The 26,139-nt window shown below is 42.9% G+C and overlaps 1 protein-coding gene and 2 long non-coding RNA genes across 4 annotated transcripts in view; 2 read left to right on the top strand and 1 right to left on the bottom strand.

Moving 5' to 3' along the window:
* Positions 1 to 3,916: 3,916 nt before the first annotated feature.
* LOC138200721 (uncharacterized) lies at positions 3,917 to 6,521 on the bottom strand. The gene is made up of 2 exons (XR_011178422.1): positions 5,674 to 6,521; positions 3,917 to 5,602 (listed from the first exon to the last, which is right to left on the bottom strand). It is a non-coding gene; the product is annotated as an uncharacterized lncRNA (long non-coding RNA).
* A 6,591-nt stretch (positions 6,522 to 13,112) lies between these two features.
* LOC138201164 (uncharacterized) overlaps positions 13,113 to 26,139 on the top strand; it is a 327,497-nt gene continuing 314,470 nt past the window's right edge. The window contains exons 1-3 of one of the 2 annotated variants that reach the window (XR_011178468.1): positions 13,113 to 13,185; positions 13,338 to 13,453; positions 13,598 to 13,825. This is a non-coding gene — a long non-coding RNA (uncharacterized lncRNA). Of the gene's footprint in view, positions 13,186 to 13,337; positions 13,454 to 13,597; positions 13,826 to 26,139 lie in introns of those variants that run through there. The other variant, XR_011178467.1, reaches the window with a different exon arrangement.
* LOC138200720 (exosomal polycystin-1-interacting protein-like) lies at positions 16,513 to 19,972 on the top strand. The gene is made up of 2 exons (XM_069153591.1): positions 16,513 to 16,545; positions 16,994 to 19,972. The coding sequence occupies exon 2, from the start codon at positions 17,056 to 17,058 to the stop codon at positions 17,773 to 17,775; it is 720 nt and encodes a 239-aa protein (XP_069009692.1). The 5' UTR covers positions 16,513 to 16,545; positions 16,994 to 17,055; the 3' UTR covers positions 17,776 to 19,972.

Below are 26,139 nucleotides of genomic sequence, written 5' to 3'. Positions count from 1 at the left end.
CCTGAAACCTGAAAAGTGCTGCTTTTACATTTCACTGTTTTTACAGGTGTAAACAAAGAGATATGAAATGTTAATTATTGAACTAAACATCTGTGAACTTTTGAAATCTGCCACACCAGCTGTTTCCCACAGTGTTTATGATAAACTAAGCTAATCACCACCAGGCTCTCAGTCTGTTACTTAAACAGATATAATAACGCTTCATAAAATATCCTGCATGTCCAATCAACTCATTTTTGTAGTTGATCAGTGGAATATTTTTGGTTTAATTTGACTTTATAACCTATAAATTGAGCTGTTTTTGACATGTTATGAGTTGAATGAATGAACAGCTCCGAGTTTTACTCAACTCGTGAACCTGATTTTGTAAGAAACAACACCAGCGTCTCAGACAATTCTTCTTTGATTGATTAAATTATTTTATCCACATTTCACTGAGCTCGACTCACCGAGCACGCTCAGCTACGCAATATTACACCAGTGGGTGTTTTAATATCGCGATTAATACAGCAAGTTACCAACTAAATAAAATATGAAATTAAAACGTATATTGTGGGGCAATTCGCTCTCGAAAGATACAACTTTTTGTTCGTGCGATCTCCGTTTCCATGGCAGCACATGGGGTATGACTAAGAACCGGAAGACAATCAGTCACGTGCTGTTTTTTACCGACTCTCTTCCAAAAGTGGATAAAATATGTTTTTAACATGCAAAAGTTACATGTGAGTAAATAGTGAAACAAACAGCAGCAGCTGCTGGAGACGCCTCCACCATCCCTCCATACGTTTTACTGGCATCGAGACGGCAGCACTTTATTTTTATTCACTCTCGTTCAGTAGAAACAAGTTATCAGGCTGTAAAAACTGAACTCCAGAGTCTCGTACCGGTTGATCTCCACACCCGTCTCGTTCGCTCGGTTAAGAAAAAGCTGGATTTTCTTTGACCTCTTTCGGTCTCAGCGGTGTTTCGGTGAAAAGCAGAACTGTTACCAGCACACGTCTGTCTTTAGATTAATATACAAACACGTTTACAGAGAAATAGTGTTTGATGTAAATAAAAACAGAAGGTGATGATTTGTAAATCATGTAAATTCATATTTGACTGGAAATAGACCAAAGACAACAGATCAAATGTTGAAACTGAGGATTTTTTTCATTGAGAAACGTTTGATGTGTCATCCATGATTTCCAAAAAGAATTCACATTTTTTGCTTCGTCAGACCCCAGAACAGTTTTCCACTTCACATCAGTCCATCTTCATTGATCTCGGGTCCAGAGAAGGCGGCGGTGTTTCTGGATCATGTTTCTATCTGGTTTCTTCTTTTTGGAGAGTTTTAACCTTCATTTGTGGACGCAGCGATGAACTGTGTTCACAGACGATGGTGTTCAGAAGTGTTCCTGAGCCCATGCAGTGATTTCCACTCCAGAAGAGTGTCTGTTTTTAATGCAGTGCTGACTGAGGGCCCGAAGATCACCACCATCCATCATGGGTTTTCAGCCTTGTCCCTTTGTGTTCAGAGATTTCTCCAGATTCTCTGAATCTTTTCATGATATTATGAACTGTAGTTGATGAAATCCACTAATTCTTTGTAGTTTTACGTTGAGGAACATTATTCTTAGATTGTTGCACTATTTTCCCACACAGTCTTTCACAGAGTGGTGAACCTCTCCCCATCTTCGCTGCTGAGACTCTGAAATCATCTTTTTATACCCAATCATGTTACTGATCTGTTGCCATGGTAACCTGATTAGTTGTGAAATGTTACACAACTTTTCTAGTCTTTTGTTGCCCGACCCTTTTGAGACGTGTTGCTGCCATCAAATTCAAAATTAGCAGATATTGTTCATTAAACCACATTTGATATGTTGTCTTTGGTCTATTTTTAAAAGAAATGTGGGTTTATGTGACTTGAAAATCATTGCATTCTGTTTTTTAATTACTTTTTACACAATGTCCCAACTTTCTTTTAGAAACGTGGTTGTGATTAGAGTTTATTGAAATACTTTTATAAACCACTCGCACACACGGAGAGTTTAACACGCGATCATTGTTCAGTGATGGATTTGACCAGAGGTGATAAATTGTAAAGTCGTATTGCAGTGGGCAGGAACGATCTCCTGTATCTGTCCTTGTGACAGCGGAGTTGGAGGAGTCTTTTGGAGAAAGTGCTCCGCTGTCCCTGCAGCAGGTGGTGTAGAGGGTGGTCTGGATTATCCAATATGGATAACAGTTTCTCCAGCGACCTCCTCTCCACCACCTTTTCCAGACTGTCCAGTTTGCAGCCAATGATGGAGCCGGCCTTCTTAACCAGTTTGTTAAGTCTGTTGGTGTCACCGGCTCCAATGCTGCTCCCATACAGTTTGGTTAAGATGATAGGAGAGTCTGGTATTATGTTGTGACTTCTTTACTCTTTAGATGAAAACCAAGAAGGTGGTCCGGTCTGACTGAACTGAGTTGTCTTTAGCTGACAAACATACATAATACATAATGTACCCGACACTTCTCCATGTTTTTGTTTCTCTGCTTTTGCTTTAGAACAAGAAGGAGATGGAAACGAAGACGATGGAGGAGATGGACACGGACGGCCTCTCCTGACAGCAGGTGGTTCTGTTTGGACGAACCGTCTTCATCCTGCAAACATACATAATAATTCATGACGTAGATGATACTTTTCCATCGTTGTGTTACTGAACACCCTTTTTTTTAAAAATGATTTCTCTGTCTTTGCTTCAGGACCTCGAGGACCTGCAAATGAAGGCGATAGAGGAGATGAACCCCACGAGCCTCTCCTGAAACCAGGCGGTCCGGTCTGACTGGTCTCACGTTTCTCCGCCGTACAAACGTGTCATCGTGTAGCACAGATGAAACTTTTCCAGTGTGTTCAGATTGAATCCTGTTTCACTACTTCAACTTACTCTGAGCAGCTAAGGACTCGTTCTTTAGTAATGTAATAGGTTGAAAACGCTGTAATAAAATATTTATTATGAAACGGAACCCCCACTTATTTTTTTGGGGTTCCACTGTGAAGAACTACGCTAGACGAGTGGACTTGAACGCATCGTGGATTTACTCCACCAGGTCAGTAGGTGAAGACGTTACCTCATCGATGTACAGGTACTGTAAAATATGTTGAAAACTCTTCAGTTTACTGTCGCACAAAGGTGAATAATTCAAGGTGCAGTTTACCTTTTGTATCCCATGTTGCCGGTCCAGATACCCCTAAGTCTGGCTGCGATTACAGTAACAGAAAGTTTGTATGAAACGTGCAATACAAATAAAGTTGTATTACATATATGGTTTTTGTTTTTTTTACTCACCTATATTTATATTATCCAGTTTCATTGAATATTGATCTGACCGATCTGATTGGAAACCATGACGATACTACGTCCCGCCCACCGATAGCTGTAACCTGACTGCACCACAGGCCTGTCAATCAAACAGACAAGTCTGCAAAAACAGATCTTTTTGAAGCTTATTTTCTAATGAATGAGGGATTATTGTCAAATGGACCTCCACAAAACAGCCCTTTATAAACCAACACCTGACAAAAATCAGCTGTGGGGCAGCTCTGGTCTGTCTGTTTTTTTAACAATAGATAAACTTTGAAAACCTATTGAGGAGGTTGATGTGTCTCCGTCAGACTGGTTTTAAAGATGCACCTGAGAGTCGCCATGGAAACCGACCCGACCTCGTCGTTCCAACCGGGAACAAGTTTAGTGGAGGATTAATTGTCACGCAGACAAATGTGATGTGTCTCCGTCAGACTGGTTTTAAAGATGCACCTGAGAGCCGCCATGGAAACCGACCCGACCTCGTCGTTCCAACCGGGAACAAGTTTAGTGGAGGATTAATTGTCACGCAGACAAATGTGATTTACTGATTGTTAAAAGTTTAACAATAAACAAACACCTCATGAAGATACAAAGAGCCCTTTATTATTATACATTCAACATATAAATACAAAATGACACTCTGTTTCCCTTTGTTTGCCTTTGCAAGGCAGATATGACTTATAAATTACAATATAAATTAATTAGTTGTTAAAATTTCACATTTCATAATTTGCTTGTACCTGTTTTTATTAGCCACGCCCACTGATCACCGTGAGCCGATAGTCCAATGAGAGACGGACACTGAAATGGTTATACGCTTAAATAATTGTTCAAAGAAGCAACACAAGTTTGTACCTGACATTTTCCAGAGTTTTCAGAAATATTTACTTTGCATTCTTCTGCAACAGTGTTTCCCAAACTGCGGTCCATGGTACAAGCAGCGGACTGTCAGTGCAGCATCGTAAAGCCGAGCACCTTTTTAAAGCACTGACCGTTCAGGATCAAAATAGCAGAGACCTGTATCAGTGTCTGTTTCACATTTTAGCACCGATATCGATCCATCAACATCGTAGAGAGCACAGAAGTTACAGTTTGAATGTCTTCAGGATCATAAAAAAAAATAAACAATACAACTTTACTGCGATTATAACGGTTGGCAACAGGTTTGAGTAAGAAGTCACCAATGAGGGATGTGTTGTGTTCAAGCTTCAAAGTTCACCAGCTGCAGTTGCATTATTGTCCCGCAGCGTCCGTCCAGCCGAGTTACGAGATTCATCACAGATATTTTTATTTTTCCTGTAATTATTTTATTTTTTTCTGCCACATGAGTGTTTCACAGTCAGGAAGGTTGATTGGTCCGTGTCGGGCTTGCAGTGCTGCCCGTCTCCCAACAAAGCCACGGCAAGAATTTATGGCACTTTGGTTTAATCTTGCATGGTTACCATGGTGACAGATTGTAATATTGCTGATCCAGATATAACCCTAAAACCCTAAAAAGTCCCAACCTTCCTCGACCTCAACTTTTGTCCTCACAGTGACACAAGTCCCTGAGGATGGGTGTGCAGTCACATTAAAGTCCCCACTAGGATAGAAAAACAAGCCCCCACACACACACACACACCACCAGAGATGGTTGCTGTGTGAACCAGCAGTGATGTCACCTGTTGGTTTGTGAACATTATGAAGCCTCCAGTTCAGATTCTGTCCGGCACCATCTTTGCTCGTTCGGAACAGGAAGTGACCATATTTGGACTAGCTGGGGGCGAGGAGCAAGCGGTGGATCTGACTGATCTGATTGGAACCCTGACGATACTATGTCCCGCCCACCGATAGCTGTAACCTGACTGCACCACAGACCTATCAATCAAACAGACACGCCCCCCCCCCAAAAACAGGCCTTTTTTAATCTTATTTTCTAATGAATGAGGGATTATTTTCTGATGGACCTCCATAAAACTAATAAGAAGGAGTGACTTTAGCTAAATATGTAACTGCACGTGAGTACTTTGTCTGAATATTCCTGCTTCCTTCCTTCATCCTCATCTTTTACACAGTTTACATTCCTACTGTGGACTCTTATTCTGTCACTTTGTCTGCAGAGATTTCTTCTTTCTGTCGGGCTTCATCATCATCATCATCGGTGGGAACTTTGTGATACTTAACTTTCTTCTTTCCTAGTTTGACATTTCCATCCGACCGGTTTCCTCCTGACGGTCCCTGAGTCGGGTCTCCTGCTGAGGTAGAAGGTGTCTCGTTGTTCTCTGCAACTAAAGGAAAGATGTGATGATTCAAAGTTAGGAGACTTTACCTGCTGTGCAACCAGCTGACTCTTACGTACGTTTGTCAGCTTCTTGTGCGTTTTTCTTGTCGCTGTTTAACAAAGTAGTTTCCTCTTCACAAGCAGGAGCATCTCCTTCAACAGGCTGAGATGAGTTTCCACCTGACATGTTGGAAGCAGGAGCATCTCCTTCAACAGACTGAGATGAGTTTCCACCTGACATGTTGGAAGCAGGAGCTTCTCCTTCAACAGACTGAGATGAGTTTCCACCTGACATGTTGGAAGCAGGAGCATCTCCTTCAACAGGTGGAGATGAGACTGTATTTGTTGAAGCTGAGACACATGGGTTTAGTCTTCTCCGAATACCTGGCACATCAAGGAAAGAGTTTCAGTCATGATGATCAGGGATGAACTGGAATCAATAATTCAGGCCGGGAATTTTGCTCCATCCCAAAAACACAACTTTTTGTAAACGAACACGTATAAGATGTTCTGCAGGATCACCTGCAGCAAAAGTCCTGCTGATGCTAACTTCTCCACCCAAACGACAAAAAACCCACGTAAACAGCAAGCTAAACCAAGTTTTATATTCTACAGACAACAAACAATAACACTCAACTTTAACAAATATGAATAAAATAGGATTTTCTGGTCAAACGTGGCTCTCAGAATATAAATATGAATTTGATGTAAAGGGCCAGATGCTCAGTATGTTTTTAATTCATCATCAGATAAATGAAAAACCCCAAACAGGAAATTCTGCGGATTCTTGCAGAACGCTGGTGACGTCCAGCCGCTGCTTTAAACACCAGACGCTTCATTTCTGCTTCCTCCTTTTAGTTTCATGTGTAGCACCACATGAAGAAGGTGAGCATGAATCTCCCTCGGTACGTTCTTAACCAGCCGTCGGTGCCTCGGGGTTGATTGTGTCTCTCCATATATGGTCATTCATTTTAACGACTGTCATCACTGTGTAATTATGTCCACTAAAGAAATGGCACTAGAGGCCAAATTAAAACTTTTACTTACATTTTTTGCAGATGTAAAAAGCTGCTATGACTAGTCCTGCTAGTCCTGCTAGTACTGCTACACCGATGCCAATCTTTGCGGCCAGACCCAGACCTTCATCTGCATTAAAGAGGAAAAAAAATTAGCAGCACCACAAAACGCTTGTGAACCTGTGTGGACTTTTAACTCCGGAGCCGCTACTCACCAGAACCGGGGACCTTCCCGGGGACCTTCCCGGTGATCTCGGTCATGTCTCCGGTGAGAGGGTTGCGGATGCGGCAGGTGACGTTCTCCAGCTCCCGAAGCGGCGCGACGACGGAGCTGCTGACGCTGAAGGTTTTCAGGGTCGGATCCTCCTGATGGGACGTCCCGGCGCCCGGCAGGTCGACCTCCTCGTCGCTGGATGTGTTGAAAGCGGACCACCGGACCTCGGACTTGGGGAACCCACCTCGGGCTGTGCAGGTCACGTTGTTTGAGGTCACGTTGAAAGTCAGCTGTAGATCCTGGTAGGGAGCTGGGAGTCGGCACATGAAGGCAGGATGGTTTATACACATGTGCTGCTCGTGGATATGAGACATTAATATTGATTTACTCTCCCCTACCTGAAACCTGCAATATACAATTGCAGTACTTTTTAGTTCCAGGAGAACCTTTCTCTCTGGCCACAACCAGGAACCATTTCTGGTCATCTGCAACGGTGACATTGTGAAGTATGATCGAAATATTTCCAGAATTAATTTCTTCAGAAACTTCGACCCTGTCCTTGTATTCAGGGGCTGGTGGTGATGTGCTATCGTGAGGCCATTGAACCAAGACTTTATCTTTGTTGTCCTGCCAGTAAAACACTTCGGGAGACTGTTTAGATGGCAGCTGGCAGGACATCAGGAGAGATTTTCCAACAACGGCTTGAAGAACCTCCGCTGCCTGAGACACGATGAGTGCTGGAATTTTAAAAAAAACAGAGATACTAGTAAGCGAGACTTTATGAGCCGAAAACCTAAAATAACATGAACACACTGGAAACAAGCAGAAAAATAGTTTTGCGGCCAAAAGTTTTGAGTTAAATTCTGCTTCTCTGGTAACTTTTCATGTTTTAATCAACCAGCAGTGACGTCGTCGTTGTTTTGTGAACGTTGTGAAGCCTCCAGTTCAGATTCTGTCCGTCACCGTCTTTGCTAGTTCAGAGCGGTTCGGACCATATTTCAGACCCGGGAGCTACGAACACTTTTATACACAGTCTGTAATTTTAAGTCCCGAATCTTCTGCTTGGATGTGAACGGAGTTTATGGACAAAGTGGTCATTTTGCATGGTCACGTCAACTCTTAACCTGTCTGATCACTTTGGATGGTGCAGCTCTTCTTTCTAGAAAGTAAACACGCTGTATGAAATACTGCTGAGCCTTTATCCAGTTGTTTTCATAACACCTGTACTTCAACAAACCTGATCAAGGTCAATTAAATGTCCTACGGTCAATGTTGAAACCTGACGATACTACCGGTCAATGTTGACCGTAGGCGTATCAGAAAGTTCCCACCCTGCTGGAGGGGAACTTTGTCTTCGGCCTGATGAAAACCAGAAATGAGAGCAAACAACAGCTTTAAAACGAGTCAGTAAACACTGACGTTATTGAACGTTTTTGAACATAAAATCTGATGCAACAGAAAGTCGAGTTTTACAATCTGAACAAAAGACGTCAGAGACGTGATGGTGGTGAAAGGAGGTGTGAACAGGTGTCTGGTCTTTGCCTCGGTGTTTTTCAGTTGTTGAAGTCAGAGGATGTATGGCGAGGAAATCATGCATCTGTCAAATTTTTGGCTCAACCACATCCTAAAGTCGTCACTGCATTAAGGGCTCAAATACCTCATGAAACGAGGCTTCAGCAACAGTTTGCTTTGAACAACCAGCAGTGACATCATCGTAGGTTTGTGACCGTTACGAAGCCTCGAGTTCAGATTCTGTCCGTCACCATCTTTGCTAGTTCGGAGCGGTTTGGAGCAGGAAGTGACCATATTTGGACAAGCTGGGGGGAGGAGCCAACGGTGGATCTGACTGATCTGATTGGGGAATCATTTCCTGTAAACCTGACGATACTACATCCCAGTTTTCCACGCGTTTCAGTTTTCCACATTTCAGACCTGAGAGACTCTGAAGGCTCAAATTACACAGAAAAAACAATGAAGAATTTGACTTCTGGAAGAGGTTGTTTGTTTTTGATGACAGTTGGTGTGTGTTTCATCAGAAATCAACTTCACGTCCCAGAAATGACATCAAGACAAACACACACACACACACACACACACACACACACACGCACACACAAACACACACACACACACACACACACACACACACACACACACACACACACACACACACACACACACACACACACGGAGGTTTCAATCTGTGAAATCTCACCCCCGAGCAGTCCGACCACAACCAGCCATCTCGACAGCTGCATGTCTGAACTGCAAAAAACAAACAAACAAACATGCAACTATTATCTAACATGACAAACATCAGATAATATCTAACCTCAGTTTTTAAGAAAGACTCAATACTTACCAGAATAAATCATCGCTGCACAAAAGATACACACACAGGTATGAATGTCTCTAAAGGGTGATCAGATCCCAAATAAACCACATTTAATACACTTTAAAGGTTATAAGTGAGGCTGACTGAGGAAGTGTTTGTATTCTCCGTACATACAGGAAGGAGGCCGAGGTTTCACAGCAAGTGCTTTGTGAGGACCGAACTTAAGCTCCCACCGACCTTCATGATGTGAAGAGCTGCATGTTTTTAAAACAGGCTGCACCTCGACCTGAATATGAGTTCATTCAGCCCCTTTTCAGCTACTTCAGTTACTTAATCCATTTTTTTTATTATTGCTTCTTTATTCGTATAATTTTGTTTTCTTGAAAGATATCTTTTGTTGTATTTTATGAGGTGTGACCCTGATGCAGAAACGAGTTTGCTATTGTTTTATTTTTGACATTAGAATTTGCTCTAGTGAATGAAAAAGCAAGTACAACAGTTGTTCTTGTGACTAACAACAAAAACGAGTGAGTGATTTATGATGTCATTAATAACCTCATTAATCTTACTTTACAACCTTTCTATTGCTGCTGCCTCATCAGAGTCCACACACTACTTTTGCTACTTTTCTTTATAACCCGGAGAGTTAAAAAAAAAAAAAAGAAGAAGAAGATATTTATTTTATTATTTTGCTTTTTGAAAATAAAGTGAAATTATGTTTCCAGAATAAAACTACATTTCAATATTAAAATCCAATTTTATATGAATAATCCAAACGTAGATGAACTCGTACTTGAGAATACTTCGGTTTTAGTGGCACAGGGAATGATTCCCCATTGAATGCTCAGGAGAAACCACACGGAAGGAGGAAACCAATGCACGCACAGATCGAAATAGATAAAGGCTATAAATACAGATGTAAAGGTAATCATCGTAACACCGGAGTGCTGCATATCACAAGACGCAACCGATCAAGTTGAACATCATCGCAGCTTTATTCACGACCTTCGACTTTACTTTTTTCTCGAAAGCAGAATTAAATACAAAAAAAAAAAAAACCCTCTTCCTTTTATAATGATAATGTTTTTTTCCTTTTTTTTTTTTTTAACGTGGCCCAAATACTCCGTTATGTGTTTTGGATGTCTCCGGTGAAACATCGAGGATGATGAAACAACCAGTACCTTACCTGAACAAATAAAATCTTCGTTTCTTGAGTTCTTCGGGGATGAAAGTCTCTTCAACGAAAGTTGTCCTGTCTTTGCTTCTCTTCTGGAAGGAGTGAGTCGGAGTAAAGCGGTGAGGAGCTGCCGTATAAGGGCAAACCTGGGCGTGTATGCAAACCCGAGCGAAGTTTCGTCTGACTTCCTTTCATTGCCAATGCCACACCTTTTACGGAACGAAACGTTCAAAGAACTTCACCGCAATGATCAGGTGGTTTTTATGAAGATATTCTTGTGTCTTTATTGTGCAAGCAAAACAAGAAAAGTCGATTTTTTTTTTTTTTTTTTTTTTTTAATTTTTATTATTGTTTCAAATCTCACGTACCCTCCTGTTGTCCTTGGGTCAAAATAACCCGCAGCTATGTTCAACCAAGTTCTATTTTTTGGGGATCATTGGTGACAAGGAGGCTGTGAGGGTTTCTTTGAAGAATGATGACCAATGATCCCAACAAATATAAAAATACAGAAATAAAATAGAACTTGGTTGAACACAGCTGCGGGTCATTTTGACCCGAGTACAACACGAGGGTTAAATCAAAATTATTTCATGGGGGTGGAAAGAGAATCAAAAGTCATGGTATGTTAAACAGTCATATAAACACACACACGCACGCTGAAAGATTGCTTCTTTTTTTAAATTTTTTTTGATCATTTATTCAACAACAACTTCAATAGATGTTATATTCTTACATCAGTATATTGTATCGCCCTCCTTAGAAGAAATAACCTCTCTGCAGGTGTTTTGTATCACAACTCCTATTAAAAAAATAACTCTTCAGTTACAGGACGTGTGAAGGAAGGACGACGGTCTACGCTACTAAAGTAGAATTGAATCCTTCACTTTACTGAGCAGCAGGTTTAGTTTTAAATGGAGAAGACTGGCTGAAGCTGAAGAGTTACACCAACTGTCTATGAAGGACACTGACAGTTGGTGGCACTAATGCTCCGCCCACAAAAGAACAAGAAGAAGAAGAAGAGGCATTTCTTCGCATCCTTTTTCATGTTTACTTCAAAAGTCCCGACGGATACGACTGCGAGGGTCAAAGGTCAAGGGGCATTTTTACGATGAAGTAGTACGTCCCAACTGTATTACACAACAGTACATACTTATTAACCGGAGCTGCATTACGTAATAAAAGTTAAAGAAAGAAGCGTTCCGACTGCATCATCCTGGTACTTGTAGTTCACTGCATGTTTCTGTACTTTAAAAGTGAGAACGCACTGATGTGCTCAGAATATAATGAGTATTAGTGCACAAGTACAACTTCTGGAACACAAGTACAACATCTGGGACACAGCATTAGTTTGTAGGGACCTGGTCGCCTTCCTTTTTCCTCGTCGAAGAATTCCCGCCACTTTATTGTGTGAAAGAGAAAGTGGAGAAACTTCAAAGCAGGAATTTTCCGAGCAGAGAGGTGAGGACTTTTAAGAATCTGAAGAATTTCTAATGTCTAGTAATTTGGAAGTTGCGAAAGTAACAACAAGGAGAAATGAAAAGTCAACGAAACGGGTAATATATCGTCGCTCAAATCTCCAACTCCAAAGTAACGATGGAAATTAAATTGATCGCAGCACGAAGATATTTGGCAACTTTGGTTGGGTCCTTTATCAGCAGAGCAAACACACAAAACAGCTTCACGCTGAGACTTTTATTTCCACTGGATTTCACTGTTTCTTCTGGGCCTGTTTTCACTGAGGGAATTTATTAGTCAGCTTGTGACTTGTCATTCTACGTCCTGCTGTGAATGTGTGTGTGTGTGTGTGTGTGTGTGTGTGTGTGTGTGTGTGTGCTTTCTATGTTTTGCATGAATGTGTGGGCGTGGCCTATATAAGTGTCTCCTTGCTCCGTCCACTCTCTCTAACTTCCTGGTGCCAGACCCCTCAGTCTTCACTTTGTTTCTGATTTTTACTTAATTTTTTTACCTTGTCTAAAAAAAAAGAAGAATTGCCATCTTTTCTTTTTTATCCAACTTTGTGTCATTTCCGTCTTTCCGTTGCCGCTTTTGAGCCAGTCGCAACAAACAATCAAACTGTTTTAAAAAAGTATGCGTCATACCTACACTTAAAATAAAGTCTGAGTGACATTCACTCAAAAACTCTCGATACAAATTTCCACAAAAATTCTTTGTCATTTATTCTCATTAAATCCTCAAGTAAAGATGACTTACTGTTGGGAAAATAAAAACTATTTAAGTGGATTTTAGTGGCAGACTTTCTTTCTTCTTTATATTTTAACTGTATATGTGCTTAATTTAAGTATTTTAATTCTTCTCTATATTTTGAAATGTTCCTTTATATCTTTTTTTATGTGAAACACTGCACTCAACTTTCTTGCTGTAAAACACGTTGAGCTCCATTTCTTGTATGGAACATGCAATACAAGTTAAGATTATTATTATTATTATTATTATTATTATTATTATTATTATTAGATACAAAATGTAAACTTTACTCCGACTACCTTTGCATCTGACCACAAAACCTCTATAAAGACTAGTTGGTATTTCAGGTTGAATTATTTTCTAGTGTCACGTGGTGCACACAATACAGTTACCGAATTTCCCCACTGTGAAATTAATAAAAATCAATCTTAATCTTTCTGTCCCTTCTTCACTCAGACGGCCGTTCAGCCACAAGATGGCAGCATCCACTCATGTTTAATCCTCCTTGTGGGGAGTTCGTGTTTGAGGAAAGGAGGCGCAGCCTAAAAGAGTGAAAGACTGAGAGAAAAGGTGGGAAGAGAGTCCGAGTCTGTCATGCTGTCACGTCTGAGGAGGAAAGTTTACGTCCAGACTTCAGGAAGAAGTGAGACCTGTTTCTACTTGTATTCTTCTTTTATTCTATTTTTTTTCTACATGTATTCCACTTTTATCGTACTTTATTTCTTTTTTTTTGTTTCTTCGTCCCTCTCTCCCTCCGCCCTCACCCTCTCTCCCTCTCTCTCTCTCCGTTTCCAGTTGGAGATATGAGGTTTTCCTGCAGACAGATGTGGAAGCAGCTGCATGAAGATGCTGGATGGATCATCCGGGAGTCAGCAGCAGAAAGCCACCTTAACCATCACTGAGTCGTTCAGGTGAGTCCTCCAAACTCACGCACGCACGCACACACACACACACACACACACGCTGACACGCTTGTTACACGTCATCCTTCTGCTGCAAACACACACAGAGTTCTGATGTTCGGTCCATAAATGGACGCCGTCTTCATCCTCCAGATTTCTGGTATGTGAAAGGATTTGAGGACGTGATTGGATGATGAGAAACATGTGGCAGCTGAAATCCCAGAAAACAGCGACGGACAGCTGACGGTGACGTCATCTGTCCTCTGACTGAGAGGAAACCAGCAGAGCTGTTGATGCTGCTGGAACCGCAGAGCGTCGTCCACACGCAGCGTTTCACTCGGAGCTTTTATTATTTAAAGGGTCGGTTCAACCTCGTCACAAATAGCGTGCGACTCCTCCTGAAACCTGAAAAGTGCTGCTTTTACATTTCACTGTTTTTACAGGTGTAAACAAAGAGATATGAAATGTTAATTATTGAACTGAACATCTGTGAACTTCTGAAATCTGCTACACCAGCTGTTTCCCACAGTGTTTATGATAAGCTAAGCTAATCACCACCAGGCTCTCAGTCTGTTACTTAAACAGATATAATAACGCTTCATAAAATATCCTGCATGTCCAATCAACTCATTTTTGTAGTTGATCAGTGGAATATTTTTGGTTTAATTTGACTTTATAACCTATAAATTGAGCTGTTTTTGATATATTATGACTTGAATGAATGAACAGCTGCGAGTTTTACTCAACTCGTGAATCTGATTTTGTAAGAAACAACACCAGCGTCTCAGACAATTCTTCTTTGATTGATTAAATTATTTTATACACATTTCACTCAGCTTGACTCACCGAGCACGTTCAGCTAAGCAATATTACACCAGTGGGTGTTTTAATATCGCGATTAATACAGCAAGTTACCAACTAAATAAAATATGGAATTAAAACGTATATTGTGGGGCAATTCGCTCTCGAAAGATACAACTTTTTGTTCGTGCGATCTCCGTTTCCATGGCAGCACATGGGGTATGACTAAGAACCGGAAGACAATCAGTCGCGTGCTGTTTTTTACCGACTCTCTTCCAAAAGTGGATAAAAAATGTTTTTAACATGCAAAAGTTACATGTGAGTAAATAGTGAAACAAACAGCAGCAGCTGCTGGAGACGCCTCCACCGTCCCTCCATACGTTTTACTGGCATTGAGACGGCAGCACTTTATTTTTATTCACTCTCGTTCAGTAGAAACAAGTTATCAGGCTGTAAAAACTGAACTCCAGAGTCTCGTACCGGTTGATCTCCACACCCGTCTCGTTCGCTCGGTTAAGAAAAAGCTGGATTTTCTTTGACCTCTTTCGGTCTCAGCGGTGTTTCGGTGAAAAGCAGAACTGTTACCAGCACACGTCTGTCTTTAGATTAATATACAAACACGTTTACAGAGAAATAGTGTTTGATGTAAATAAAAACAGAAGGTGATGATTTGTAAATCATGTAAATTCATATTTGACTGGAAATAGACCAAAGACAACAGATCAAATGTTGAAACTGAGGATTTTTTTCATTGAGAAACGTTTGATGTGTCATCCATGATTTCCAAAAAGAATTCACATTTTTTGCTTCGTCAGACCCCAGAACAGTTTTCCACTTCACATCAGTCCATCTTCATTGATCTCGGGTCCAGAGAAGGCGGCGGTGTTTCTGGATCATGTTTCTATCTGGTTTCTTCTTTTTGGAGAGTTTTAACCTTCATTTGTGGATGCAGCGATGAACTGTGTTCACAGACGATGGTGTTCAGAAGTGTTCCTGAGCCCATGCAGTGATTTCCACTCCAGAAGAGTGTCTGTTTTTAATGCAGTGCTGACTGAGGGCCCGAAGATCACCACCATCCATCATGGGTTTTCAGCCTTGTCCCTTTGTGTTCAGAGATTTCTCCAGATTCTCTGAATCTTTTCATGATATTATGAACCGTAGATGATGAAATCCACTAATTCTTTGTAGTTTTACGTTGAGGAACATTGTTCTTAGATTGTTGCACTATTTTCCCACACAGTCTTTCACAGAGTGGTGAACCTCTCCCCATCTTCGCTGCTGAGACTCTGAAATCATCTTTTTATACCCAATCATGTTACTGATCTGTTGCCATGGTAACCTGATCAGTTGTGAAATGTTACACAACTTTTCTAGTCTTTTGTTGCCCGACCCTTTTGAGACATGTTGCTGCCATCAAATTCAAAATTAGCAGATATTTTTCATAAAACCACATTTGATATGTTGTCTTTGGTCTATTTTTAAAAGAAATGTGGGTTTATGTGACTTGAAAATCATTGCATTCTGTTTTTTAATTACTTTTTACACAATGTCCCAACTTTCTTTTAGAAACGTGGTTGTGATTAGAGTTTATTGAAATACTTTTATAAACCACTCGCACACACGGAGAGTTTAACACGTGATCAGACGTGTTGGGAGCTGTAGCTGCTGAGAGACGAAGAGATGTGCGACGGGAGGAAGAGAGGAAGAGGAGGATGAAGAGGAGGATGAAGAGGAGGAGGATGAAGAGGGCGGCTGCCTGCGGTGAAACATGATGTCAGAGGAATGTCTTGAGCCTCTCCTTTAACAAGCGGAGAGTGTGTGGAATCTTTCCTTCACACACTCACTCACACACACACACACACACACACACACACACACACACACACACACACACACGCACGCACACACAGGTTGAGGACCAGAAAGTTTTCACTGTGTGCTGCTTCCTTTGATCTCAACTGAACAAACTAAACGGACAGAAGATCCAACAAGTCGTCACCGAAGAGCTGAACATTGTTTTCAGCTTCGACGACGGAGACGGAGGGACTGATGGGATGTGTGGGAACATCTGGAAACACTGTGACTGATGTGAGCAGTGTGTGTGTGTGTGTGTGTGTGTGTGTGTGTGTGTGTGTGTGTGTGTGTGTGTGTGTGAGACTTCAGTTGAACCTCCTGCTTCTGTTTAAAGTTTATCAGCTGGCTTCAAGGAGCCACGTGTGAAACGACTGAACGCGTCCTGCTGGTTGTCTTCAGACCAGAAAGTCTCCGTCTCGTCCGCAGAGAAACTAAAGAGGAGAAAAGTTGAGTTGGACTGAAGGACGGCTTCTTTTTCACTTCATGTTTCCTGCAGGAGGAAATAAAGCCGCCAGTGTTGGATCCCTCCTGAACACTTCATGTGGCTGCCCGCTGCCTGGAAGGACCTGTGCCCACTGTGTGTGTGTGTGTGTGTGTGTGTGTGTGTGCGTGTGTGTGTGTGTGTGTGTGTGTGTGTGTGTGTGCGTGCATTCAGTGGTCTGCTGTAAAAATCCAGATTCAGCAGCAGCTTCCTGAAGGGTTTGAGTGAGAGAGACACGTCCTCTGTGTGCTGATGGAGAGTCATTGAGGTTCAGGGAACCTCTGCTGCTGCTCAGTCAATGTCGCCGTGGAAACGCTGTGTGTGTGTGTGTGTGTGTGTGTGTGTGTGTGTGTGTGTGACAGGAAGGTGATGAGCTCATGCTGATTTCACTCCTCTCTGCTTTCTCTTTGCAGTTTCCTCCGTCGCTCCACATTCAGCTCGTCCGCTCGCTGAAGATGTAGTCCGTCTGGTCTCCATGGAGATGTCTCCTAACGCCGTCTCCTCCGCCCCGTCGTCACGGTCACCGCGTCTGCTCTTCCTCTTCCTGACCCTGGCCGCCGTGACGACGAGCTCCGCCCCGGCCTACCACAGCTCCCCGCCGGTGAACGCCACGCTGCTGTTCGCCGCCGGCTCCAACCTGCGCAACTGCAGCTGCTCTGAGGCCGTGCGGGACTGTGACGAGGTTCTGGCCAACTCGCGGTGCAGATGCCACACCGTCCTGCGCTCCTCGCTGCCCCCTGCTGGGCTCCGACAGCCCGGCGCGCTCAGCGTGTGGGTGAAGGAGCTCTGGGTCCTGGAGGAGCTGCTGAACGGCAGCGCGGTGGGACATCTGCGTTTGTCTTTCTGCGGAGTCCGACCCGTGGACGGTCGGTACCTGGTTCTGCTGGATCTGCGGACCCTGCGGATCCACAGCGCGGCAGCGGGAGCTCCGTACCCCGACCAGGAGGTCACGGTGTCGTCCCCCGTCTCCTTGGACCTCTCCTCCTCCCTCCACGTCACCTACCTGGACGTGGCGCTGCTCAACGGGCTCTCTGCCCTGAAGGCTTACAGTGTGGCGGGACCACCTGCTGCCACCCTCTCCCAGCACTTCCCCCACCTGGCCCCGCCCCCTTCACTGCTGACCTCCGACCCCGTGGACCCGGGCGATCCGGCTGCGGAGCCTTTGCAGGACCTGCTGGTTACGTTTGTGTACTGACGTGCTCCTCTTGAAGGCCCGGTGGGAGCCGAGGTCCGGTCCGCAGCAGGATCTCCACGTGATGAGCGGTTCTGTTCTGTTCATCCTTTGTTTTTGTTTTTTACATAATCTGCTGTTCGGAGAACATTTTCTCCGGCTGGTGTTCCACCTGCTGCGTGTTGACGTCGTCATGGAAACGAGACATACTGTGGGGCGCAGCTGCTCGGCAGACGTTGTTTTTGTTTCTGGATGTTCCCGGTGTCTCTTGAACCAGACGAGAGCTGCAGACTGTTCGATGGTCGTGAACCGGTGTTTCTGTCTTCCTGCTTCCAGCTCAGATCCTCAGAGACTCTTTTGTGAAAGCTGCATCTCACAAACACGATCCGGGCCGACGCTCGTTTCCTCCTTCCGGGACCGTTCAGCAACGTAAACTCATCTGCAGCTTTTTAATCGGAGTCCTTTCATCCTCCGTCTGCAGGTCGAACCGTCGACGCACAACTCAACGTATGAATCACTTTTTAAAACCATTTCAGTCAAAGTTTGGAAATGTTGTTTTTTGGGGGTTTTTTTAGACGAAGAAAAACAAAGAGTGAATGTTTGCAGAACTTCTGCTGCTCAGTTTCTCTACACCCAAAAGAAACTGACTTCATTTCCTGCATTAGTCGCAGTGTGGAAACTTTGCAGCAAGTTTATGTACGAACTCAAGAAATGATCACGTTGAACAAAAGTTTTCAGCTTTAAACATGAAAATGTTTTCCTTTTTTTTTTAACATCCGCTACGTCACATAAACACCAGAGACGTGACATCGGACTGATAGTGTGATTATCTGAGTTTTCTCATTCACTTCAATGGAGTCATTGTTTTCTGGCAGTTTGTCACCATCTGGTGGTCATATGTGGAATTACAGTTTGTTTGTCCAGCCGTCGTGCTCTGAACTATAGACTGTATATAAACGTACGTAGGCTGACGTTCAAAAGTGAAGCCAAAATATAGAAATGTTTTTGATGCCCCGCCTCCTGCCCCGCCCAAATGTAAGGCCACGCCCCTTGAACTTATCGTAGCCCACCTGCTGCCATCGTGACTCTCTCAGACTGTCGTGGACGCTCGCTGTACTCTGATAATATTTTCTAGATAAAAATGAGTAATGCTAGCTGCCCAGCGAGCTAGCTACATGCTAACTACTTGTTCCAATAGACTGGATTGTCTCTTAGCTTGCTAGCTGTAACATTAGCGTCAACTTTGCTGCAGCGACGCCCCCAGATAGTCAATTCACTGCAGAACGACTCGTTTCAATGTTTTAAACAGACGACGAATCACACGGTTCGTTAAAGAAACAGTCTGTCAACGTTCTTTAAAGTTCGTGAACAGACGTCTGCAGCCGCCTCCACGACGTTTTCGCTCAGAGCAGCTGTCAATCACAACTCACTGGTCAGAAAAATAATCACAAATATTGACAACGATAAGAAGGACTTCGTTTGATAGAAACTATACGTTTTAGTTTGGTTCATTAACCACCTGCTGTCACGGAGGGGGCGGGGCTTATGACCCGTAGTGCAACCAGCCAGCCAGCAGGGGGCGACGCAGATATCTTGGCTTCACTTTCTGGATATGTGGGCTTCATCTTTTAAAAACAGTTTTAAGGTTGAGTTCATCCTGAACTTTTTCACCGTCCGTCAACAAACATGAAGAACGGAGCTGTTGGATCTTCAGTCTGAAGGATGTTTGTGTTCCCTGCTCTGAGACTGGCAGGCGCAAACATTAAAAAAAAAAAAAAACACACCAACTGGAAACACATTTTCATGCTGCAAACAAGGCTGCAGCTGATTTCTGCAGAGCTGCGAGTGGTTCAGTGAACACGACCAGAACAATGAGTTTGGTTTCTCTGTGGAAGAGAGCGTTTAGTTTTCTGCCTTCCCGTCTGGTCGTCTTGGCGATTACTCACCTCCACAAAAACCTGCTGATGGTTCTCAGACGTCTGGAAACGTTCCTCCATAAAACGGGAAAAAGTGAGATCAGCGGCTTCTTTGGGTTCGACGTCACTTCTCTAACGCTACTCCCCCCCACTTTTTTTTTTTTTTTTTTTTTTCTACGTTTTCCATCTTTGTTTTCTGCACCTTAAGTACGACAGCAGGGAGCGTCCGACGTGTTCGTGTGACTCGCGGACGAATTGAGTGTTTTTGATTTGTATATCGTTTGGATCGTTTTATGGAAGTAATAAAGAAGCTTTTTAAAAAATAAAAAAAAAGTCGTGTTGAGCTCCGTCTCTCTGTTTCACACACTACATATAAATCTTTGTTTCCTATTCAGGGAATAATAAATGATAATAAAAGAGAGGGACGACCGGTGTAAGGGATTTTCAAACTGCTCCGTCTGAGGAAGCAAATTTTAGGATGAGAAAACAGCACTACAACCCCGTTAAAATACAAGAACAACACATGTAAGAGCTTCTTTTTCATCCAGCACTCTACTGCCACCTGCTGCCAAACAAATTTAATATAATAATATTAAAACCACAACTACATTCTTTTGCTAAACCCAGTTTCCTTCAGATATTACATAACCTCACAGGATATCATGTTTTTAAAGCTCAATTCTTCCTCTATAACTTTCCTCTCAATTAGATCGAAATATTCACGTTTTTCCAGTCAGTACAGTGTTTTCCAAACATTTTATTAACAAACTAACAGACTCTCAAGACACATTATGGTCTCTTTATATATACAAGCGCCTGTTTCTGATTATGTTCAGCCTGAAGGGGGGAAAAAAACAGTGAGGTCAGATGGGACTCAAACATGCAGCGCTGCTGCCCCCTGCTGGACAAATTTTATACCTTTTACATGAAGAGAGAAAATATTTAATCAAAGGCTCAACATTCATGGATGGAAAAGCTTCATTCCCTGCAGAGTTGTTTGCAGGTTTGTAACATTACAATTCAGTACAATTCAGATTCATTATAGACATGTGTGTATGTATGTTTTTTTGTGTGTATATTTTTTTTTGTTTGACCGGTAAATCAGTGTAAACTTCAGTTAAATGTGAGTTTTTCTTTTACATTTACTGACTGACTTTAAATGAGAAAGGCAGGACATGAATGCGCGTCTTTTAACTTCTTAATGTCTTCTTCTACGACGAGAGATGTGTCTTATGGTACATTTTGCATGCAGGGCTTTTGATGCTGCGTTCAAATATCGTCGTATTTTCCGGGTACAACTTCCTCGTGTTGCAGCCACGAGCTCACGGAGCTCCGTTTGAACGCAGCATATTCTGTCTCCCGCGAGACAAAAACAGCGGGTGGCGCTAATTCTCCACTTGTGTGTCACTTTATGTTTGTCTATACAGTGTGTGTGTGTGTGTGTGTGTGTGTGTGTGTGTGTGTGTGTGTGTGTGTGTGTGTGTGTGTGTGTGTTTATTCATTGGTCTTACTTTAAAACAAATATATATTTTTATCAATCTTATTTTCTATTGCATTTGTGATTGTTTCTATGCTGCTGTGACCACTGAATCTATCTATCTATCTATCTATCTATCTATCTATCTATCTATCTATCTATCTATCTATCTATCTGTCTGTCTGTCTGTCTGTCTGTCTGTCTGTCTGTCTGTCTGTCTGTCTGTGAGCACGCACTGAGATGGCGTCATTAAACAAGTTAAAAAAAAAACCTCAAATGGTGCAAACAGTGACAGAAATCTGACATCTCTGTTCGTTTTATCCGGCTGTTTTTTTTTTTTGTACATTATGAATGAAAACAATCCTAAATACTTTAGCATTCAGGCTAACATGGCTTAGAGGTGGCAGAGAGCTCCAGTCAGGTTTGTGGATCCCCCTCGACTGGCTCCTTTTTTGATGTAAAGAGCCTCTCTGAAGCCCCTTTATGTCGCTGAGGATAAATATGTGAGTCAGTGAAAGTGAAGTTTTAAGATGCCGTCTGTGTGTGTCCACCGGAGGTCTGCAGGGTTAAGCCCGTGTTTCTGAAACACAGCAAGAATAAAGGTGTCCGACCCGTCCTGGTGCACAAGTGGTATTTTGGGGGTCTGGACAGTTGTCGCTGGAGGGGGGGGTTATTAAGCTGTTTGAAAAAAGCGGCTCAGAGGAGGCAGACTGGGATAAAAAAAAAAAAGCCACTCGAGTTAGCAAAGCAAACAAGGAGAGGATTTTCTGCTCGGCCTGGAAAGAGAAAGGAAAGCTGATCTTACGTGGACACATGACACTGCTGACGCCTGGCTGGAAGGTCGGAGGTCACATTCTAAATACCCGAATTATTAAAGACCCGACGTGGCCGGTCAGTAACACGTTCAGGTCATTCGGACAGCTGGAAGTTGTAGATATTTTTTTTCTCTTTTTGTTATTCGTAATGATGCCGTGGCTCGTATCCGATGCTGCCGTGGTAGAAATAATATAATAATAATATCAGAGAATAAATCCTCATAACTTTACGATACTCTGACTTTTTCTATCAACGGCAGAATAGAATAAAAAGCATTTATTGTCAAATTCCATTGAAACTTTGATGTTAATGTGAACTTTATTTATTAGAGAAACTGTTACTATGGTAACCCAGAGTTTCCTCCTTCCTGGACTGTCCAAATCCAACTCAACTAAATCGCCTTTAAAACTTTAAATAAATCAATGGACCATGAATTAAAAAAAAAACTGATCAGTCTGTTAGCAGCTCAGAACCGGTGACTGAGAATCCTCCGCACCAAACCTGTCGACCCAAACATGTCCCGACGGCACCGAGGGCTCCCTGGGGGACCAAAAACCCCCAGGATGCACTCGGTCCTGCCTCCCTATACAGCGGGCCCTTTGTCCCTGGTTCCCATGTCTCCGCTGGGATTAATCCCTGAACCGCAGGTGTGATAATCCCGAACAGGATGGCGCTGCTGAACTCGGGGACCGACGGGGCTCCGGGCCTCGGCCCCACTTTGATCACAGGGGAGCAGCAGCTGGGCTGGTTGGTCCACAAACCGAGCCGGCAGGACTGAGACGGGCCAGGAGACGAGGATGCTGTTTGATAGATTCATGCAGAGCGAAGCGGTGGAGGTGTCGGAGAAAAACACAGACAGCTTCCTGTTTTCAGTCACATGTTTCAGAAGGCAAGGCAACGTTTTTTTTTTTGTAGAGCACATTTCAACAACACATTAAACCATTAAAACATTAAAAAACAGTGATTAAAACAGTAATCAAGCTAAGAATAGGATAAAAGTTACAGTGCAGTTTGAGACATCCTCAAAAAAGAAGCACAAAAAAAGTGCTTTCGTGTTTCCTGTGATTATGATTTTTTTTTTTTTTTTTTAATTATTTTTACATTTGACTTGTTATTGACAAGAAAACCAAAGTTTACTTCCTCAATCTCTCTAAACATAAAAAAATTGAATGCACAGAGCTCCAAAAACTAACAACAGCTTTATCTTTATGTCTTTTGCACACACACACACACACACACACACCCTCAGTGACCTGCTTCAAAAGTGCAAACCAATGCTGACTCTTGATGAGGTGAGAAGCTGTTGTGTAACTGTGGCCTGAGGTTTGTGGTTTGTTTGTCGACAGAGGATATCTAATCTGTGGGTTTCATAATCGCTACCAACAACTTCCTGTTTTTTTTTTTAAATTTATTTTTTGCATCTCACTTGTTCGTCTGACATTTTTTCTCCGAGAGACTAAAAAGGAATTCAAACCTTACTTTTTTTCTTCTAGACGAGGATTCTACCACAGCTATGCTGATGACGGCGAAGTGTTTTAAGTGGAAAACGCATATGCAAACAGATCTTTATCCGTCCTACAAATTCCATTATGATTTACTACTTTTTAATTATTTATGCAGTTTATCCAGTTTTCAACATATGAATAAAAATTTTACAATGATGACACCCAACTGATCCTCTCTTTTCCCCGATCTGAAACACAGGTAGCGGCATGAATCTCTGCCTGTCTGCCACCTGAAAATCAACCTCGACAAGATCGAACTGCTCTTCCTTCCAGGGAAAGACTCTCCCACCCTCGACCTGACTACTACCTTGGACAAATCTGTGTTATCCCCGACCCTGACTGCGAGGAACCTCGGTGTGACACTCGACAGTCAACTCTCTCTTTCTGCCAACATCGCTGCAACTACGCGTTCCTGTAGATACATGCTGCACAACATCAGGAGAATACATCCTCTTCTCACTCAGAAGGCGGCGCAGGTTCTGGTCCAGGTTCTGGTCCAGGTTCTGGTCCAGGCTCTGGTCCAGGCTCTGGTCCAGGCTCTGGTCCAGGCTCTGGTCCAGGCTCTGGTCATCTCACATCTGGACTACTGTAACTCCCTCCTGGCAGGTCGACCTGTTAGCGCCATCCGACCTCTGCAGCTCATCCAGAATGCAGCAGCTCGACTGGTCTTTAACTTCCTAAATTCACTCCCACTCCTCCTCCTCCTCCTCTTCCTCCTCCTCCGCTCCCTTCACTGGTTACCGGTAGCCGCCCGCATCCATTTCAAAACATTGGTACTTGCGTACCGTGCTGCGAATAGATCGGGTCCAGTCTACATCCAGGACGTGGTCCAACCTTACACCCCAGCCCGCTCCCTCCGCTCTGCTTCCACCAATCGGCTCGTCGCTCCCTCGCTGCGATCTAAACACTCTACAACATCACGACTGTTTGCCGTCCCGGCTCCTAAATGGTGGAATGAGCTCCCCCACCGACATCAGGACAGCGGGAAGTCTGTACATCTTCCGCCGCAAACTAAAAATACACCTCTTCAGACTTCACCTTGAACAGTAGAACTTTAGTAGCACTTAAAATGGCACTTACTGATAGCACTTTGTAGTTTGGCTTTCTTGAAGAAAATTGTACTTTCTTGATTGTTGTTGTCCTGAATTTGTACCCTCGTGGTTGAAATGCACTTATTGTAAGTCGCTTTGGATAAAAGCGTCAGCTAAATGAAATGTAATGTAATGATTCACGAAGGACAAGCTCATAGTTGTCATGGAAACCTCCAATAGGACAGGAAGATGAGCTCACAATAAAGAAATTTAAAAAAACAAACATAGATTGATAAATTAAATAATAAAACAGGAGGTTTTGATTTTTTTGTTTATTGACAGTATTGTTTTTGTTTTGAAAGCTCTCGTTTCGGGTATCTTGACTTCCGTCTGGACATAAAACCCCCAAAAAACCTTGAAATGTGATCTTCAGTTTTTTGCAAATTGGATCCGAACTACATTCAGAGTGATGTATGTTAGACGTAGGATGCTAAAGTACCAGGTTGTTCTACTACCTCCGGTCGTATTTTGCAGTCTGCAGGCCACCATGCTGCTCTAGCGGTTCTGACCCACAATCCTTTGCAGCGGCGGAAGATACGTCACATCGACTGAGCCGGCGAGACAGTTGGTGGTGCTGATGCTCCTCCCACAAAAGATAGAAGAAAAAGAAGAAGAAGAAGAAGAAGAAGAAGAAGAAGAAGAAGAAGAAGAAGAAGAAGAAGAAGAAGAAGAGACATTAAAAAGAAGCTTTGCACATCGCATCCTTTTTTTCTGTTTACTTCAGACGTCAGATCGCGACGGATACGACAAAGTCCAAGACGCACGTAGGTACTTTTAAAGGAGAGCAGCAGTAGAAAGTAAAAAAGGAATCGTATGTGATTCGGTCACCAGGGTTTAGTGTCTGTGGACGGACGCATAAAATAAACCGTCTGCTTTGCTTTTTTCCCGTTAGAAAAGCCTCATCACCGGCGTAGCTACGCCGTTACCACGGCAAAGAGGTTTGTGTCCTATAGATCTGATCTGAGAAAAAAAACCTGTTGACGCAAGAGGATGAAAAAGTATTCAAGCCGGCACCTATAACTCGGCTCGTCGGTGTCGACTGAAGACCTTTGGTGATCGTGGTGTTTTCAAATACTTCAGAAAGTAAAACTTGGCCTTCAGTGAGAAAGAAAATATTCTTTTGTTTCCTAAAATGCAAAAAAACCCAAAAACGTTTTTTATTTGCCATTACTCTTTTATTTTATTTTTTTTGTTCCTCTGGTGTCTTTAACATGTTCGTCCACTGGAGGGCAGCATTCACCAGCTTAACCTCTCTCCCTCGCCTCCCGCTCCTCCTCCTGTGTGTGTGTGTTTGTGTGTGTGTGTGTGTGTGTGTGGAGGGAGGGGGGAGGGGGGGAGTACCAGTGTCTCTGATGAGAAGTCCTCCGCTCCTACTTTCCCACTCTGCTTGAAGCAGCCTTAAAACTCCTGATACGAGCTCCTCAGTTACCAGACATGTTGTTGTCGTGGTCACACACACGCACACGCACACACACACACACACACACACACACACACACACACACACACACACATGTACTAACACACACACTGTGATGACTTTGTGATAACTCACCCTCCCAGTTGTCCTGTCAAGTTGTGTT

The sequence above is a fragment of the Embiotoca jacksoni genome, unplaced genomic scaffold, assembly GCF_022577435.1.
Source record: "Embiotoca jacksoni isolate LCO1_2020_lvr unplaced genomic scaffold, fEmbJac1.0.p SCAF_2, whole genome shotgun sequence".
Classification (NCBI taxonomy): domain Eukaryota; kingdom Metazoa; phylum Chordata; class Actinopteri; family Embiotocidae; genus Embiotoca; species Embiotoca jacksoni.
This window is presented reverse-complemented; position numbering and strand designations above follow the sequence as displayed.

Excerpts from the sequence above, each read along its gene's own strand:
- LOC138200720 (XM_069153591.1), top strand. The coding sequence starts at position 17,056 with ATGGAGATGTCTCCTAACGCCGTCTCCTCCGCCCCGTCGTCACGGTCA.